General features: G+C 38.7%; 1 protein-coding gene across 1 annotated transcript in view; it reads right to left on the reverse strand.

The window, feature by feature from the left end:
* The window catches only part of MANBA (mannosidase, beta A, lysosomal), a 56177-nt gene that overhangs the window by 1839 nt on the left and 38549 nt on the right, over positions 1–15789 (reverse strand). The window contains exons 11-16 of the mRNA XM_009327040.1: positions 14863–15030; positions 11996–12214; positions 10524–10688; positions 8640–8784; positions 2512–2654; positions 809–1066 (exon numbers count right to left, since the gene is read on the reverse strand). Of these exons, the coding sequence (XP_009325315.1) occupies positions 809–1066; positions 2512–2654; positions 8640–8784; positions 10524–10688; positions 11996–12214; positions 14863–15030 (1098 nt within the window). The remainder of the gene's footprint in view (positions 1–808; positions 1067–2511; positions 2655–8639; positions 8785–10523; positions 10689–11995; positions 12215–14862; positions 15031–15789) is intronic.

Here is a 15789-nt window from a genome sequence, read left to right on the forward strand (position 1 = left end):
ATTTTGCAATAAGATTTACATGCTAAGAAATGAGGCTTAACAAAATGCATGTGTACATGCACACACATACAGAGCGTGCTTGCTCTCTCTATAGAGAGCACACTTGCTAGGAGTGGAAGAAGTCTAGGGAAAAGCAGCAAATGGACTAAATGACAGTGTTATACAACACAGATGCTTTTTGTGCCTGTTCAGAAGACCGACACACTTGCCAGATATTAAGAAATAATCACTATAATGCAAATCAGAACCCTTAGCTGGAGGGCAGGGATTTGTAGAAGGAGGAACGGAGCATGCAATATTGCATGTTAGCAATGGTACACTGATCTGAGAGAGTTTGAGCACTTCAAGAGGAAATACTGCTGACAATAATGCACTCCACACTCAACTGAACTAGCATCACCTAGTACTAACATACAGTACTGTCTGCAAGCCAAAACACTTGCCATGATGCTATTTGCTATCTAGGGACAAAACGAATGAAAGGTGAAATGCTGCAGCAGTCAGGTGAAAGACAGTCAAAACAGACGAAATGGAGACTTAGTTATTTAAAACAAAACCAAACCCAAACAAAAAACCCACAAAAAAACCCCCAAAACACTAAGAACCCAAACTCCAGCAGTATTATTTAGATATGCATATAGAAGGAAAAAAAAAAAAAAAAAATCTGATTTTGAACACGGAAGCCAGAATTGCAACAGCTAAGGAGAAAGAACATTCAGTGCAATCAGACACTGTATAGCAGGCAAACAACTCAAAACAGTAAGACTAGCAAAAGCAAATAGAGTAATTTAGCATGACTGATGCTTACACTAAGCTGGGTCTTTTCTAATCCTACAGCATCCTTTAGAGATGAAAGGAAGTGATGGTTCGTAGGACTCTGGAGCCCACCTTCTCCCACAAGACAGAAAGTAATAACGCAGCTTTTCCTGGTACAGTTTCTGCATCTTTCCAGCAAGTCATTTATGGACTCCTTGTGGATGGGGACAGCACTTTGTGCTTTAACAGTCACACCGTCTTTGGCAAGGGTGCATACTGGCTCCAAAGAACTCCAGGCGTGCACAACGACCTATCAAGCATGTTGAGAGAGCACAAAGCTTAGAAGAAAAGTTACATCTGTGAAGATAACCCAGCATCCTAGGTTTCGGATTGCTCATTGCAAGAGATGTTCCCCTGACGGTACCAGCCGATTTCCACCTACCAAGAAACTCCACAAAGATTCAAACAATCAATACAGCATAGTAATTAGATCATTATATAAACCTAACAAGAAGTCAGCTTCAAACAGTCTGGATCTGTTGCTCTTCTTGATCTGCAAGGCTTTTTGTTTTCTCCAGGCTCCTTGAGAGGAGGGGGTTGTCGATTTCTGCCAAGGGAGTGCTGGGAAATAGATTAGTAAGTGACTAATCTGTTGACTCTTTTTCCTCCCCTCCCTGATTAAAAAAAGTCAAACAAAAGATTTTCTTGAGATTGCTCAGTGTTATCTGATGTAACCCAACTGGGTAATCTAGAGCTTCTGCACAATCACCATTAAACAGAAGCAAACTACATCATCTTAAAAGGGATTATGGAAGTTATATTAATACAGTAAAATATACATTCCCAGAGATCATGTATGCATTATGAATGCACCCTTATCTTAAATTAAAAAACCTTATAAATCTGAAAATTCATGGCAGCACACCAGACAGAGCAGTGAACTAGGAACTGACACTCTCGTACTACTAATTCCAAAATGACTAGTGAGTCATTCCAGGTCTCCAGGTCTATTTTTCCATCCTTCCCAGCCTTTTCACATGGGGACACCCTTTACGTCAGGAATCGTATCTTGTAGTGCAAAATGGCCCCTGAACTTATTTGGGATCTGGTTGCCATGTGACTAACAGCAACAAAATGTAACAAATTGAAAAGGAAGACTGTGTTCTACAGGACAGCTCAGCAGCCCAAATACTGCCTAAGAAATCCTATCAGTTTCTATAGCATTATCAGAATACAGTTAAGGCATCAATTGTGAAATGGTGACATTGCATAGGTGACCTTACAATTAAAGTACACCTAGATGTTCTGTTAATATTTCAGAAAATAATCTAGTTCTTTTTCCCCAAGCGGTGTAGTTTGAGTACCGGCAAGCAATGGTACAATCCTTCCCCCCACACACTTCGTCAGTTAATCTAGATCTAACAACCAGGGAATAGGTTTGTTAAGTAGTGAGGTACCATTTTTCACACTTTGTTCTATTTAACCATCAATCCCTTTAAGATTTCAACAGAATAGTTAATTTCAGGCCTATACCTACAGGCTATAAGCAAGGCAATTAATTCCTTGTTCTGCGAAGCAGTACACACTACTACAGTAAAGGATAATGTTGCCCCTAAGAAGATTAAAGACAAGAATTGCACCTCATTGTGTTTGAGCATAGACTTACTGAAGCTTGTCTATACAAAGATGTGCTCACTTCAGCCTCTCACATTTTTGCGGGAGGGACGCAAGAGTGGCGAGAGAGGTGTCACTTACCCTCAAAGTCAGCTTGTGGTCCACATGAAGATCTGAGACACCGTAAATATACAACACACCTTTGTCTTCATAGGCCACAGGCAACAGTGGTGCAAAGAAGTTCTGGGCAAAATAATGAAGCAGTTTCCACTTACCACCATACTCTGAAAAGGGTTAAAAGGAAGAAAGATTCAGATTGAATCCAAGATTGCCTTGGCACACAATCCCTTGCTGTGCTCTCTGGTCCTGCTATGGCAATACAATATCACCCTTCACCGTTTTTCACCTGTATCAGGTGCAGAGAATGACTGAAGTTACTCTTGTTTTCTTCCAGGCGAGGCGAGGCTCTGGAAGGGATTTGATGCTCTTTCAAGCTTTTCTTTGCGCTTCACCAAAAGATCACATTTTGTAAGTGTTGGCCCTATCATTGCTATGCTGTTATTCAAAGAAAGCCTTAAAACACAAGTGACATTAACAAAACTGACACAGCGTACCACACATTAAGCAAGCAGCTGGAGCATCTTTGTTGAGAATCCAGACAAATACACTGGCATTGGTGGCATTGCCACAAACTACCACCACTGTAAAGAGACAGAGTCTGATTTTTGATGCTCATACAAAGCACTCTCCCTTTTTCAGTCCTCCTCTTTCAGTTCTTCCTTAGAGGAACATCAATAGCAACGAAGACAAAAAAACAACTTCTCAAACCAAAGACAACTCTGAGTTAGGCAAAATGAATTTGCCAAGATCTAGAGACAACACTTTTTTTATGGGAGTTAGTATACATGATGCAGCTATATGCCAATCAGTTCGCTCTGCCTCTTTAATGGAAAGCTGTACTTTTAATACTTTGAAAGTCTGTCATTAACAAATGGGAAAAGCCATCTAACATTGTGTCCGCTCAAAAAAAAAAAAAAAAAAAAAATTTGCCAGATGCAACACTGCCACACAACCATTTCAAAAGAGAAGCTGCTTCCATCTCTTTCTCTATTAATTTTCTATCTAGCACCCACTGTCAGCATTTTAACTCTGTCTTTGCTCAACCATTATCTAGTCATTGAAATGGCACTAAAAAGTAGCAGCAAGTCAGCTGCATCATCTCGTAAGGAAAGAAAAGTTAGATACCAGTTTCATTCTTGTTTCTGGCTCTTTGTTTTATACAACAGGTTTAAAGTCCAGGGATGCTGAAAAAATATCTCCAGTAATGTTTTTGTTGTAACTAATTACCTCTCTGTGTTTTGGTGCTTGTACAAAGCTCTTAGCACTTTCAAACATATCATAATTAAGGACTTCATCCAGAGTGATGTAGTCTTTAAAGGGTGTGTTTGTGGCTTTCACAGACAGACCTGAACATGCTCTGCCTGCACTCCACATAGACACAAATGAACTTTGCGGAGAGCAAAGTGCACTAGCTCCAGCTTAGCACCTTGCACATCACCTTGCTTTCAACAAGCTCACAACCAGCTAGCTTGGAGAACAGACAAGAAAAGCTCGTATCTGCCTGGAAAACCGATACAAGATTCAACTGTGCTGAGATCAGACTGTCGCCAACAAAACACCACCAACATTCAAGTTAATAGCACTGAAGCAAACCGAAGAGATGAGGTCTGAAAGAAAACTTCAGGAGAGGCTGCTGAGTTTCTTCAAGACAGACAGGCTGTTCATAAACTGATGAACATACTCAGCATATTGGTGCTGTTCAGTATATGAACGGAGCCACGTTCTTGCATTCCAAGGACAATTCCTGGCAGAAAACATTCGTGGTCTAAAGGACAATTCTGCCAAAAACAGGGAGTGCTAACAAATTACTTTTCAGGGTCATGAAACTTGAGAAGATGAGAGATTTGGACTGGGGATGGATTATCTGAAACAGAGTAGACTGGGGGGCAGCAAAAATAAAAGCAATGGGCCTTGTATGAGAAATGGGCATTGCGCCTAACCTCAGGTTTTGGGAGGGGCTGAACACTCTGAAGCCCTCAGAACTGCCAGAAGACTCTCAGGAATTTCAATTGTCAGTGCAATAGATGCTGCTCACTGCAGGCCTCAGACAGAGGCCACCACGAGCTTGGGCAAGTTACCCATCAGGTGCTGAGGTTTCCATGCCTGCTGACTTGAATTTTTAACTCAGCTTAATTTACATGATGAAAATCTAGGCTGCAAATGCCTTAAATATGAAAATGAATAATACAATTGAAGTAGAGCAGTTTCTGTTACTCAGTGTAATATAAAATCCCATTTCTCTTCGAATGGGCCCTACCCTCAATTTCTGCTGTGCCTTGATTTCCAACTGGATTACATAACCACCTTGCAGTGGAGGGAAAGAAAGAAGGTTTGCTACCTAGGCAGCAGATACAGAGATCCTCAAGAAACCTGTACAGCGGAGAAAACAACTCAGACTAAACTTGGCATTACACTTCCGCAAGGAAAAAACAAATGAACAAAAAAACCCAAACAACAAACAAAAGCAAACAAACCACACACTTAAAAGTTTGTACCATTTCAAAACTCATTCTAGGGTTCAACTACTACAGCTATTGTTTTGGGATGTTTGAAAACATCACTAGTCTGCTTACCTCAGATCAGCTTTTTAAGGTTGGTATTTCCCTTACCACAAAACCTAGAGCCATTCTGAAGACCAAAGCTCAACTGCTGGAGCAGTTTCACACAGGAAGGGTCTTCCAAAGATAACTTTTCCAGCAACAGGATCTTGATAATACAATTGCCAAAGTAACTTCAGACAGTACAGAAAACTGAAGCTCACTGATTTAAAAAAAAAAAAGCCACATTCTTCAGCTCATCTGTTTTCTTGATTTTCTTATCTGTTTTCTTGATTTTCTTAAGACCAGAGTCACATTTCTTGATTTAAAAATAGGCAAGTTGCATATAAAATACTCCCCCTGCCCCAAAAATGGATGTAGGAAATCTGGAGATCAGGTAGATATCGTGAGAAATCTCTGGGCTTAAACTTTCCTGTTACAGACATGCATGCCCAAAGGCAACAGACAAAAGTTATTTAAAACAGCCCTGGGATGGTTTTCTCCTCCTCCCCTCATATTTAAATGAATTCTTAAATCCAAGTTCCCCAATTTTTTCCTGATAATAACATGGGGTCTGCACTCTCTGTGGTATCAAACTTCAGAACAGGAAACTAAAATTAGGTTTGTAATGAGACCCCAGTACCCTTTTTTCTGACTCTTCCCTGAAGCCTTCCACACTGATAGCAGGAGCGAGAGCAAACAGTTCTCCCTGGAACGGATTTTAAATTAATCACTTCACACAATTAAATGCAACCTGAGAAACATGCTGCTAGTTCTTTCCTCACCTCAGTCTCATAAATTCAGATCTATTATTCTCCATTATAGCCTGTGGTTTCAGCTCACCAGGGGCTCCGAATATTGAACCTGCAATAAAAGCCAGTTGTCTGTTCAAGGGAATCTCATGACAACCGCGTTGGGTACCTCAAGGTGACACTTGTATGAGAGCAAGGTAAATTGCCATGTGTATCACAGCGCTCTTCACCAAAACACATGGCATAGATGCTAAAGCATTCAACATGACACAACCAGCTCCACAACTAGGCGCTAACAATCAAAACCGAGTTGTGGTAAAAGCTATTTAGTTCTGAACTGAAGGCACAAGTACTATGACAGGAGTGCTGTGCTGTGTTTCCATTCAATCCCAAGCAAACATCTTAAAGGTAAGTTAAAAGGAGAAACATTTGCTACCTTTTTCCCTCCCCACTTCATGAGGAAATACTTCCGTTTTGTACAGGAAATTATGTAAGCCCCCCACCCCACCCCCCCGGCTCTCTGTGAAATAACAGATTTAAATAAGAAGCACTCATTGGTGATACTACTGTGCCATCTAACAAGATGCAGAAACGTTTTTTTGAAGTGCAAATAAAACTAATTTCTCTGAAGTTTTGCATAATTTCAGCCATTAGCATTTCAAAAATCCCTCTACCACACTGCCTAATTAAATGAATATTAAACCTTTCCTCATTCCACTGAGGGAATAGAACCAAACAAAGGGACAGCTGTATCTCTGCTGAGCTTCTTTTCTGTAAACTAACTTCAACAACATATGAATAATTCAAGTATTTGATATATTTTCTACAATGACATCAGCTCTGCACTTAAGACAACGGTTATGGTCTCCACAATCACTTCGTCTATCAATACACCTGTCTTTACACAGAGACATTTTTCCAAGCATCTTTTTCTCCTTAGGTAATTAAAGCCTAAGAGCATCAGCCATTGCTAGAATCATAAAAATTAACATTGGGATATTCCATTTCCTAATACAAGTCTAGAAAGTCCAGAAAGATGAGCATTATACTTGGACCCCTGCCGTAACATTTAAATAAAATAGCCTGTTTCTTCTACTGGTTTGTTTTCCTTTGTTGGTTGCAGTTACTTTGCTTGGATGAATAAAGAAAAAAAAGAAAAAAAAAGATAAAAAAGAACAAAGAGAAAAAGGGAGAGGGACAAGAGGGACATTACCCCCCAGAGAAAGAGGGGGAGGATGAGGTGGGCTAATTTTTTTAAAGCAAGGCCAAATAGCATTTTGTTCTAAGGACAGATTGAGAACTTCACACTAACTCTTAGCTTTTTCTAGTTCACTCATATTTCTTCACACATGAAATTCTTAAATAAAGATTTTCAAAAACAGAATATGTGAGAAATAACTAAAATTGAAAGAGAATCTACCCAAGTCCTATACGGCTGCCATAGAACAGCTTCTCCATTTCAAAATGACTTCTAGACAAAAACGTTCGGAACATGAAATACAGCCACTTCCCGCATACCACAACATTCCTCCCCTATTCCTTACTGCCTAAGTGACTTCTCTCTTATGTCCGATTACTCCATTTTTGTGTTCTAAAAGGAAAAAATGTATATAAGGAGATATCATGTGCATAAATAGCATATTAACAGAATAATTTAGTCACAAAGAGTGATTCACCTCACCTGACACTAAGTTAGACACCAAATCTCAGCTAGTCATCTTCTCCTATAAAGAGCTTCTCAGAAGCTATGCTGGGTGAGAGGTGTCATATGAAGATCTATGAAAATCAAATTCAGCATGGAGAAGATAATTCATCCCACTTATTAGACAGCTAAGGACACAATGAATCACACGCTCTGGAGATAACCATCTCTCCCCCAACTGACGACAGAAGAAATCTAGATGCCTAGCCTTTACATACTAAATCCCATCCTGCTCAGAACAGAATCACAGTTCTGTAGCTTTTTTGACAGTGCACTACTGCCTACTGAAGGGAGAAATTTTGATCATTTTACCATGGGGGGCAGGGGGAACAAAATCAACCAAAGTTGTTGGGATTATGGAAAGTATAATTATACATGGGTGCTCCTTCTTACCCTCCTATCACACCAGCTCCTTCTCTGTCCATTCTCACCCAGGGTGGTTGGATACATACACGCATCTGTACAGCTGAGCCAAAAAATATCATCAGGGATTTCTAGGACAGGCCCTTTTGGAAACAGAATTTCTTAGCAGTCTCCAATTTTAAAAGAATTGATCTTTCTAATTTTAAAAGAGTTAAACTTGCAAAAAATGCAAAATTTCTCTGGAAAAACCTGGATGATGTCTCACACGCAGTTTCAGGAAGATCCAGCTCTACATTAGGAAAGCTAGGATAGTTGAAAGTTTACTTCACAAGGGGGTTGTGCCCTCAGTCTTAACCATCACTGCTTCCTAATAGGCAGCTTTGTCTGGCTTCAAAGCTATTATTTTCTTGGGAGAAATGAGAATATTGCTTAAATGAAAAAATGTGTTTTTAAGAAATTAGGAGTTACATATGATTTTAACTTCTCTAAACTAAATCTTGCTAAAACAAGGGTGAGAGTTGGTGGCTGCTACATCTGAACTTAAACAGCAGAACTTCCATAGGAAAAGAACTGCTGTGTTCTTTACCCTCTTCCATTGTCACAGACTATTAGGATGATCCTGAAAAACACTTTTCTGGAAAGCATTTCTAAAGGATGGACAGAAACATGTTCAAAGTTTGCAAAGTTGCCCAAGAGAGAGAGCAGAACCATATTTCTTATTCTTATACTTCCAGATGAGGAAAACAAAACAAGACTGATAGTTGGTGCTTTTTACCAGATTGTCACAAAACTTACCCAAGGAAGCCCATGAAGGTGCCTGCCAAATGTCATTGAGTTGCCAGTACAGAGCTCCCATTGTGTGTCCTTCTCCCTTGATTATTTCACTTTGACTAAAACGATAGAATTCAGTTTCTGTCTTTACACACTGAGCCTGCATCACCTTGGTCAACAAACACATAAAAAAAATATTTTTGGTGTATTGTATTTTACTTTACTTTCAAAGCATGTGTGTATGTATTAACATACAACACAGACTTCACAGCAACGGCACATAACTTTAAACTTGAGCCTTCAAGAGTATACACCTGCAGCGCAGTGGGCCTCTGCTTGAAGATCTATTCCTAGCAGCTCCCAACACCTTTACAAGCAGTATCTTTAGAGAAACTCTGGAGGGGCTACTTCCTGCCTTCCATCCAGTGAAGATCACTGGGCAGAGTCTTTGAAAGGCAAATGGAAGACAAGAGAAAGAAAAATAAATTTAAAATAAATATTTTTTAATTAATGTAAATAAAAAAACCCAAGAGTTACAAAATTACATTATGCTGCACCACCTCCAGTATACATCACCATGATGTCCACATCCCTACAGTCTGAACATATAACACATATACCCAGTATACAGTCAAAACGGTGCACTGAAAGAGCAACCTTTTTTCACCTGCACTCTCACTTCTTCTCTCCTTCCCCACCTTGTCTTTAAAAAACACTTTTCAGAATTTTTCATTGGCCAAGTTCTCAATAGAAGCCAAAAAGCCTGGTATTTTCTTCACAAAGTATATTACTAGGCTGGGGAGCTATTAAAAGAAAGACTCAAAATAAAGGAAGAAGTTATTCTTTAGGACAGCTCAAAAGGTAAAGATAATGCTTCTAGTTAACCACTAGAGCCAAGTTTACTCTTCTTATCCTTTTTGCTATCCTTATATTGGTACTCTTAAATTGTTTAACCTGTTAATAAGGCCCTGACAGACTTAACCCTGCAGAAACTCTCATAGTTTTTTGAGTCAGGACCTCACCATGCAAGTTTTACCCTTTTTCGCTAGCATCATCTATCCTTGTTCTCTTGTCATCAGTGCCTAGAGTTCTCCAGCTGTTTTGTTTTTATATAAAACTTGCTGACAGCTCTCAAACATAAAAAACTTAGCGAACGTGCAGTTATTCCCATCAAGAATGTTTCTGAAATTCTTGGAACACAACAAGAAGTAGCAGCACTTTAAACCTGCCTAATAGCATTAAAAAGTTACTTAACGTCACTTAAAAGTCACATAGAAATCAAGAAGAAAGAAATAAGCATGAGGTAAACTACTACCGATGAAGAGCAACATATAACCTACTGATTTGAAAAAAAAACCAAAATAGATTCTCTAAAATATCAATATCTGAGTCTGTAACAAAATAAAAGCTACTAATAATCTCACCCATAGAGAACTGCATTCTCTAGAAACAATCCTGTTTCAAAAGCTCATGGATTCCTTGTGGCAAAAATCAAAGCAGTAAGCCTACAGGGGCCACATGAAGAGGAAAACATACCCACCCTGGAACAGGGAGTAACAGTGTAGCACTAGGAATAATTGCATTCACCGAAGCCCAGCATATCCCTGCACCCCCAACCAGCTTCATGAGTGGACAGGGGACCAAAGTCGCGCAGGCAGCCAGACTTTCTCCCAATTGAGCCAGGTTCTGGGAAATTCCCCGAGAAGTATTCCAACCCTTCTATGATGAAAATTGGAGTCTCTCTCCAATAAACGAGAGACAAGCTAGTTCCAAATTAAACTGGACTCTCCAATGCTTCAGTGCAGAAACTTTCTGCATGACTGAACAGAATAGGCCCAGTTTTAACCACTGACATTATCTAACGGAACAAGTATTGACAGCAACTTATATTGAAGACATCACTGTTACCTGAGTGAGGTAAATCATATCTTTGAACTTCTTTATGGGATCTGTGCTCTGGGGAAGCTTGAAATGATGCCCAATCTGTTGAAGCATCTGATCATTGCCATTTTCATGGTGTTGTCGATGGAGAGAAAAATTGCTTGTGTAGGACCAGTCCTCAGTGGAGGAAACCTTTTAAAAAACACAAGAGATCAGAATGAAAAGGCAAAATGTGCATTTAATGACTGACAGGATATTCAGGAAAGGATACCATTACAGCCTGCTGACATCATCCAAAACCTTTAAAATCGGTAGTATATTTCTATAGTGCCTCATGCAGTCATGCAAGGATTTTGAATCAATAACACCCTTTGCTTATACTCCTTGTACAAATAAATGAAAACAGACATTGCTGTTGAACCCAGAAGAGCAACTTTTGGCTCAATGGCATTTAACTTATTTGTCCTAAGATTCAGTTTGGCCAAGGGACCTCAGAGATTTGCTTGCATTCATAGTAAATCAGAAACACCCTAGATTAAGATGGAAGAATGTACTCTAGGTTAAACACATTTAGGCATAAAAGTTATAGAAGTTAGTAGGCTATAAATTCTAATAAAGTATATTTTCAAAACCTGCCTCTGAAAACAAATTATCATGAAACGGGTTTTTTTTCAGCTAAGGACAACAATGCAGCATAGCTCATACAGTTATTATTGTCAAGCTTTTATTGTAATTACAATCTCTATAAAAGCTTTTTATTTAAATTTGTTCCTTTTTAGGCTGGATTGAATAATTTTCATTGTTATTAATATGAATGAATGTACTGATTATATCTCAGATAATATACTTTGCCCAGCAAATTGAAAGGAACATTCTGAACTCCTTTTAGTCACATGCACGAGTATCAACATGATATTCATCTCTCACTGAACAAATGGACAAATAGCATGATATGTCTCTGCTCCAACTGGATAAATAAGATAGAATATACAATAACTAAATTTAACAGGAGACAAAACCAAATCCTCTTATATGCAATACATAAAGAAACAAATTATTTAAGTAAAGAAATTGGTAAAAATGATAAAAATCAATACATTTTAGAATTCAGCACAATTCAACATTTGTCATGTTTCTTCTGTTTCTAAATGAACACATATTGTTAGACACAGCAAAAGGAAACAGATGTCAGGCAATATTACTAAGCTATATATTAAATAGAATTACTATTAAAATTAATAGTGTCTTAATAGTCTCTCATCTAAACTTGGTTCCTCTTGCAACATCAAGGTAAATATATTGAACACTGAGGAGGGAAACAGTCCTGTTTCATCCCTCCTTCCACACCAGTACATATCTCTATCCCACCTGTGCCGTACCACACCTAACAATTTATTATCCCAACTACAGTTCGGATGCTGTAGTTTGTTGGGAAGAGACTCATTGCCCTCACTAAATGAGAGCAGAGGGGACAGTAAGGTGTAGAAGCCCAGCCTTACCTTTTCAATTGTACTGAAGGAAGGCCAGGATTGAAATCCATATTCTGAAGCAAAACGAGTTTTAGGATACACCGTCCAGTTCCAGCAGTCATTGCTGTAGTCATAAAAGTGAGTGTCACCATAGTGGGTATCATAAGGATTCTGGGAGAGCCAACCTTCTTTAACTGACTCCAAGCCATTGGTGGGACTGGATGCAATAAAAGGACGACTCTTATCTTCCTGGGTTTAAAAAAAAAAAAAAAAACAAACAACAAAACACAACCCCCTCAAAAAGTGATTGGCTTTTATCATCTGAAACTACCTATCTTCACCTTACGAAACTTCCTACAAGTTAGACTCATAGAATCATGCCTTCTCCAAATTTCTGAGTCACCACCTAGGAAACATTCCCCTTTGTGTCCTGATATTCATCATCTTTACTTGCTTAATTAGCTTCTTATTTATGTTCTTGGAGGACAGCTGGGCATGATATTGCTTGCTCTGCTGTTCTAAGGGATTCTCTCCTCATATCAAGAGATTTTCTATCTTTATATGCTTCTAAATTCTTAATGAAAGCTATTTAAAGTGTGCCTCATGAAAAATAAACTCAAGGAACATTAATATTTTGAGTACTGTGACTTCTTTATGGAAAATCATTACTTTTGCAGTGTTTTTGTAGGTACAAGGCCATGATTTTCCCCTTTCTTATGAAGTAGTCACCTAAATTTAGTCCTAACAAAGCCAAGGTATTCTGCTACTAATGCTTGCATGGTAGCATTGCAGGTTATTGCCATTTTGGCTGGCTCTGCATGTTAAGCTAGATGAGACTATAAGAAGGGTTACACTTCAAATTGTTCAGAGCTGCCTTTATTTATAGCCTCAGTAGATTTAGCATACTAAATCTTTTAGTAGTACCCTACAAAGTACTGAAGGAATCCTTTTGCAGGTGTAATTCATTTAGCACCCTACTTGTAGGAAGATAGAGGCCTGAGTTAGCTACCAGTCACAAGTTTCAGCAATTGGCTCCAGTACAGCAAAGCACTTAGACATGTGCTTTGTTTTAAGAAATAGTCCCGTCCCCCCCCCTTTTTTTTTTTTGACCCGAGTAATTAATAACTAACTGAAACGATTTACTACAGGATATCCTGGATTCCCTAAAGTCTTACCTCAAACCTAGAAGTCTTTTTAAGTTACACAGTCCAGTACTGCTAGTAGTTACAGGTTTCCTCATCTGGCTTGTATTACACAGGACCTGAAATTATTTCACTGTATGGTTCCTTCTGGCACTCAACATAGTTATTCTACGGGTTTGAAATAAAAGAGGGTCCATCTTGGACAGCAATGCTGCACAAGTGAACTGTAACTAAAAAACAGTATCAAGCCAGAACACCTCACTTTGCTGCACATGCACTGGCCATCCAACTCATGTAGCTAATGACAGAAACACCACAGCACACCTTTACAAACAACTCAGTTCCAAAAAACCTAACTGAAGTATAGAAATCTAGAATCAAGATGTTAAGCAGGAATATAAGACACCTTTACCATTTAGAATGCACAACTGCCCTCAAGAATGGGATCCTTTCCAGCAGGTTCTTTCAAACCTGGCCTCATTTTTATTGTTTCCTCATATCTCAACTTTTCCAGTAGAAAGGTATTCTAAATTCTCAGAGTACAACTACTCTGACAATGCCAGTAGCCTCAAATAACAAGGAATAATATTGCTGTCACCTACATACTGAGTGCCTGTCTTAGCAGGTCATGAGTCTCATAACATGAAATGTATCCCATCCTGAAAAGGAGAGAGATTAGACTAAAATTATCATACCTTGAAGTCAATAAGATCATACTATACAAGGGATAACTGGGTAGGAAGAGGCCACTAGCATTTTTAGGTTAACAAAACCTCATGCTCTTGTTGAAGAAGAAAGTTCTAACCAGACAAAACTCTTGCAACATTTTGTCTCTTAGCTAATAGGGGAGTTTAGAATACTCACCTGTGGTTTAAGCGTTGTTTGTTAATCCCTATACAGTTATGCGACATCAATTTGGGACTTTTAAATCAATTTCACTCTACATACACACATAAAAGTTAGTTAAAAGCAGATTCCACTAAATAATGAAGAACTGCAACACTTCAGGAGGAGAAATAAAACACAAAATCTGTGCAAAATGGGTAGTGGCAAATCACAGACGACTTCATCACAGATTCCAGGTGCTTCCGGTCTGCATGCTCACAGTTTAAGTCTTATCTCAAAATATTTTATTTTGCCTTCATATACTGTAAAATACCATATAGTCTGTTTTTCAAAAACATACAGTATAATGACTACACAGCATGAGGACAATGTTTAGCATAGATTTTGTTTAACCTGCTTAAGCCAAAAAACTTAAGTCAAATACTGGAAGAGCACACTGAAGAAATAACATCTTTATTAATTTCTTCAACTGCTATTAAAAGGCCTGAGGGTTGTTAAATCCTTCTTACAGTATCCTTCAACAAAATCAGGATAAAGGAAATCTGATCATCTAGATTAATTAATTAATGGGCAAGTTGATTTTTGTCCACTGGAAGCGAAGGCATTTGTGGAGGTATTAAAAATAGGAAGGAAAAAAGAAGCAAGATCCACTACACTTTCAGGTCTTCCTTTGCATATCATAAAGTTTTAAAGATGTAAGTTATTTTTTGGTTTGTTTTACTTTGAGGACAACCTTTGAGTTTAGAGAGTTGTTTACAAGAGCTTGGAAAGTGCAATTCCTCAATAATGTGCTGTTTTTCATTTCCCAAAAGGATTAAAAAAAAAAAAATAATCCCAAGTTGCTTAAATTGCAAACATTAAAACCTTTTGCTAAGCCATATCCCCCTACAGTTTCTTGAGATCACTTACAGTAAGAACTATTTCTCGGATGTTCTTCACATAAAGCATCACGTAGTCTTTGATATAGACTTCTCTGTCAGCATAAGGTATGGAGAACCAGTTGCTTGCAATTGCTGCTTCATTTTCATTGTTACCACTCCACAGAATAATTGATGGATGGGATTTTAAACGCCTTACCTGAAATACAAGTTACAGTTTCAGAAGTCAAGCAAAATTACTTCTCTTAAAAATAAATAAGAAAAATAAGATCACTTTATTACTACTCAAATTACAATTCCACATGCATATTACACACACTGAGCCCACAATTCCTGGTTTTATCTGCACTGTTCACTATTCCCTCAGCTCTCCACCAGGCTCAAACTTTTGTAATACACACTTAGAGAGGGGCAAACTTTTAATATGCTGACATATATCTACCATATGCACATGTGTACCTCCATCCTCATCTACTCAGCCACATGTGAAGGGTAAGTTCTGTGCTAAGGCATGATGCAATCATTAGAGCTCACTCTCAGTGAACGCTCTTAAACATCCTTGAGAAGAGGGCAGTTTGGACACGAGGAAGGCCTGTACCTCTGTTTGACTGACTACTCCTGCAAGTAAGTTGAAGAGGATTTAGCAAGGTTACATTTTGTGTCTGCTACATAAAAGTACACTAACAAACACTTCCAAATAAGCATTTTCGGAAAGCTAACTTATACAGTCAGTGTCCTGGTTTCAGCTGGGATAGAGTTAGTTTTCTTCCTAGTAGCTGGTATAGTACTGGGTTTGGGATTTAGGATGAGAATAATGTTGATAACACACCGATGTTTTCATTGTTGCTAAGCAGTGCTTACACTAGTCAAGGACTTTTCAGCTTCCCATGCTCTACCGACTGAGAAGGCTGGAGGTGCACAAGAAGCTGGGAGGGGGCACAGCCAGGACAGCTGACCC

Source organism: Pygoscelis adeliae, unplaced genomic scaffold (assembly GCF_000699105.1).
Source record: "Pygoscelis adeliae isolate BGI_AS28 unplaced genomic scaffold, ASM69910v1 Scaffold87, whole genome shotgun sequence".
Taxonomy (NCBI): Eukaryota; Metazoa; Chordata; class Aves; order Sphenisciformes; family Spheniscidae; genus Pygoscelis; species Pygoscelis adeliae.